The sequence below is a fragment of the Macrosteles quadrilineatus genome, unplaced genomic scaffold, assembly GCF_028750875.1.
Source record: "Macrosteles quadrilineatus isolate MER2022 unplaced genomic scaffold, UCM_ALF_1.0 Scaffold_6__1_contigs__length_79288215, whole genome shotgun sequence".
NCBI classification, from domain to species: Eukaryota; Metazoa; Arthropoda; class Insecta; order Hemiptera; family Cicadellidae; genus Macrosteles; species Macrosteles quadrilineatus.
Window position 1 is genome coordinate 42590751 of NW_026542599.1, and position 4242 is coordinate 42594992.

A 4242-nucleotide genomic window follows, 5' to 3' on the forward strand; every position below is an offset into this window, starting at 1 on the left:
ACAAAAATGTATATTTAGCTTATTTATAAACATACCTCACTAAAAATTCGTATATTGGTTTTCCTAGTTGAGAAGGTTCGTATAAAGGCCTAAAATCCTCCATCCTTTTCATTTTTTATGGTGTAAAAAAAGCATACTCACTCACTTTTCTATGTTAACATTATGAGGAAAAATAAAATAAAATAGCTCTCATATTTCTAAGTACATATTTAATTAAAACTTTTTATTTGACATAGTTTAATTGGAACTAAATAATTATAACCTAGTATACCCAAGTTTTACATGTTGTGGTATGTTTTTAATTAATATTAATATAATAATGTATCATAATAATTTTAATAAGCTTTAAATTACTGCAAATTAAAGAAGAAAAACAGTAACTAGGGAAACATCATTCTTTTTTTGCCAATATAAACTATGAAGGCTTGAAGTAAAGTTTTTTTAACTGATGAGGTTTTCAAAATGGCCTCCATTTTTAGACAGACACAGTCTAGCACGTTTAACCAGAGATAATGTAGCTGCTCTTATCATGATAGGATTACTTTTTATTGTTTCTGCTACGGTGTGAATCTTCTCTACCAGCTCTTCTCTTGTTTGAGGCTTGCTTCTGTAAACTTCTGTTTTCATGTATCCCCATAGGAAGTAATCCATCGGAGTCAGGTCGGGCGACCTAGGGGGCCAATTCACTGGTCCTTGATGAGCAATAAGTTTTTCCTCGAAACGGTTTCTCAGCGTTTCAACTACAGCTCGACTCCTGTGTGGGGGAGCACCGTCATGTTGATAAAACATCCTTGCCATTGACTGGATGGCAACATCTTCGAGCAGTTCCGGCAAAGTGTTGTTTAGGAAATGTAGATAACTTACACCGTTTTGAGCACCATCTAAGATGTGAGGTCCTACAAGTTTGTCATTTAAAAGACCGCACCAAACATTCACCGAAAACCTCTGTTGAAAGTTTGTCTCCACTGTGGCATGTGGATTGTCTTCGGCCCATATGTGGACATTTTTTGAGTTGTTTATTCCATTCCGAGTAAATTGAGCTTCATCAGTAAAGAGTATGAACTTAATTTGGTGACGATTTCCTGCTACCCAGCGACAAAACTGAGACCTTCTTAGGGTATCACCAGCGTGAAGCGCCTGAACCTTTCTTAAGTGATAAGGATATAATCCTTCATTATGTAAAATTCTCCAGGTTTTAGAAATAGACACCAGGTGCTGTCGTGAAAGCTTTCTTACGCTTGTTCCTGGGCTTTGCTGAACAGAGTGTAAGATGTCATTTTCAACCTCTACAGGAGTTTGAACTACACCGTCAGGGACAACTTTTCTAACACATCCTGTCTCCCTTAGTCGATTAAATAGATCTGTAAATACTTGCCTATTAGGCGTACGCCTATTGGGAAATCTTCTAGCGTATTCTTGAACGGATGATCTTGAATTTCCATCACAAAATCCATAAATAAATACCATATCTGCATATTCACTGTTAGTGTACATGATATTCACTGCCAATAACAATGGACTGGAAATTCAATGTAAACAAAGTATGCAACAATAAAAATTGCATCAGCTGACCGAGCAAAACAGATGATTTATTAACTGCATTTACAGGTTTACCAATATTCTATTTAATTCAAAGCTATTTTTAGTTGCACACTAAAAAATGTAATCAATTACGAAATAATAACAACAAATATCGATTTTTCAAATACCTGAACCCTTATAATCCGATCCCTCCTGAAACCCAATGAGCTTCAGTTGGTAAATGTTAGGATTTTAAATGATTATAATAATGCGTCCAAGTTAGTGCACTTCCTAGATTTGTTGAAATTGATTGAGTTGTAAAATATTTTACTTTCTTCCATAAAATGTTTTCACGTCAACCTATACTAACTATGAAGAACTTATTTTTAAAATAGCATTTACATTTTTAAATTTAAAAGGTCAAAACGTCCATTAGGACTAATAGTTGAAAAGACTAATTATTTCCCGTAAAGGATAGGATTGTGCTAGTTTTGTGCAAAATGAATATAAAACTGGAATTTTTGGCATTAATCCTAAAGTCCTCAATCAAAATAAGTCATAAGCCAAGTTTTAATAAGATATGTTCAGAAATTTGCAAGTTGTCATATTTTATTTTTCCCTATAAGGTTAACATAGAAAAGTGAGTGAGTATGCTTGTTTTACACCATAAAAAATGAAAAGGATGGAGGATTTTAGGCCTTTATACGAACCTTCTCAACTAGGAAAACCAATGTACGAATTTTTAGTGAGGTATGTTTATAAATAAGCTAAATATACATTTTTGTTTATTCCTTCAAATTAAATTAATATGTGTTACCTTACAATATTTTTGATTTTGATAAAGATAATCCCCATAAAAGGTATACACAAGTTGATATTTTATTGTTCTCCATTAAATTCTACAACTTTTGGTAAAGTTGCAAGCCAAACGACTAAATGGTTTAAGTATGAAGAGCTGTCAAAAATAAAAAATATTTTTGGATTATCATTTTTTCGGGAAAATTTGATTTTTTAACTCATTTTTCTCAGTCATACCCAACATGTGTGCACATAATATTAATGAAATCTCTTTGTAATTTAATATTCTATCTAGCTATGCAAGTTTAATTAAAATATCTTGAAGATTTTTTAATCTAGAGGTTAAAATGTTCAACAGATACACTGAAAACCTAAAAAAACACATTTTTACGTATAAATAGCAAACGATTGAGTTTAGGACATATGCTTACAGGACATTTTTTTCTAGTTTTGACCCCAGGAACCATTTCCCGAAGTTTGTCAGGGTTCCCGTGAAACACCCTGTATATTAATAGGCAAGCATGTTTCTTTAAAACCTTTTTTCTCAGCTTGTGTGCATCGTGGGGTAAATCTGCGCATACCGTTAGAAAGCAATTTTCCTGTAGGTGTGCAGAATCCCTTTGTAAATTTAAATAGGCTCAAAGATAAACACAAAAAATGAGTTTAAAAATTTGAAAAAATTAACATGGATCTTATGCGTTGCCATGCTGGTGACGAAATAACAACGAAATATAAACAGAAAATCAAAACAAATGGAAGAAACTCCAATCACATGTTTTATTTACAGTGTGTGGGGTGAAAATAGAGAAGTGAGTACATTACATATTTTTGGTCGAGTTTCGACCACTGGACGACCTCTCGTATATATAATTCTGTAAGACCAAATTTTTACCAGAAAATTGTGGACGTCTGGTAAGTCGCAGAAAAGTGGGAGCGGTCTTAAATTAAAGGTCTTGACCCCAGGGACTCGGGAAAAATGGCAGAATTCCCATAAAGTTGCCAGAAAACGAGATATAACGTAAAATATCCACCATAAGAAATGCATGGGGACTGAAAAACGTCTGCGTTCTATCAGCTGTTACTTATTTATTTGCAATGTTTACATTGATTCCGAAAGTCAATGTTGGTAAACAATGTTTCAAAATGAATTGTGTTTAATTTTTTGTTTTTCGTTTTTACAATGAGTGAAGTAACTAGACAGGGTAGGGAAAGACATGCAAGACGTGGAAGAGTGTCCAGGAATTCAACAGACTTAAGAAATGCAAAAGAGAACGTCATGTAGGGCCTAACTGTGAAAGAAATCCAGAAGCTGTTTTACAACCTGTCTTTAGAAGAACGCTGGAAAATGAGTTGAGTGTTGCTTCTCACAATCTAGGTCCTCCTAAAGCACTTGCGTGCATTGTGGCGCATTTCACTTCGCAGAGGAGGCCACAAATGGACATTTCAACGCATGTTGCCATAATGGACATGCCACAACCACAATTAAAGGACGAACTAAATGAACTGTTTTTACATGATTCGTACTTCATAAAAAACATGAGGCTAATAATAATAATAATAAGGCTTTACAACAGTGCAATGGCTTTTGCGTCGCTTTCCGCTACACAAAAAGATATTCCGGGAAATGGGCCTTACTGTCTTAAAATTCAGGGACAAATTCATAGATATATTTCAGACTTACTACCGCGAAATGGAAGAGTTGCCCTCATAATAATTAATAATAATGTTAACCTTTACACTTGGTTCTCAAAATGGAAACTATAACAGAATTCGTAGGATTACAAAACAAATCTTCAATTTTAAACTAGAAAAGATGTGCAATGTTTGGCTGTATGATTTCAGCTCTGATCCGTCGTTCTCCGGGCTCAGGCCAAACCCTGTGCACGTTTCCATTTGTTAATATGTTGTGTTATTGATTTAATC

At 34.1% G+C, this 4242-nt stretch overlaps 1 protein-coding gene across 1 annotated transcript; it reads right to left on the reverse strand.

The window, feature by feature from the left end:
• Nucleotides 1-441: 441 nt before the first annotated feature.
• Nucleotides 442-1467, reverse strand: LOC128997489 (uncharacterized). Its single transcript, XM_054423128.1, has one exon. It carries the CDS (start codon nucleotides 1465-1467, stop codon nucleotides 442-444), a length of 1026 nt encoding a protein of 341 aa, XP_054279103.1.
• Between the last annotated feature and the right edge of the window lie 2775 nt (nucleotides 1468-4242).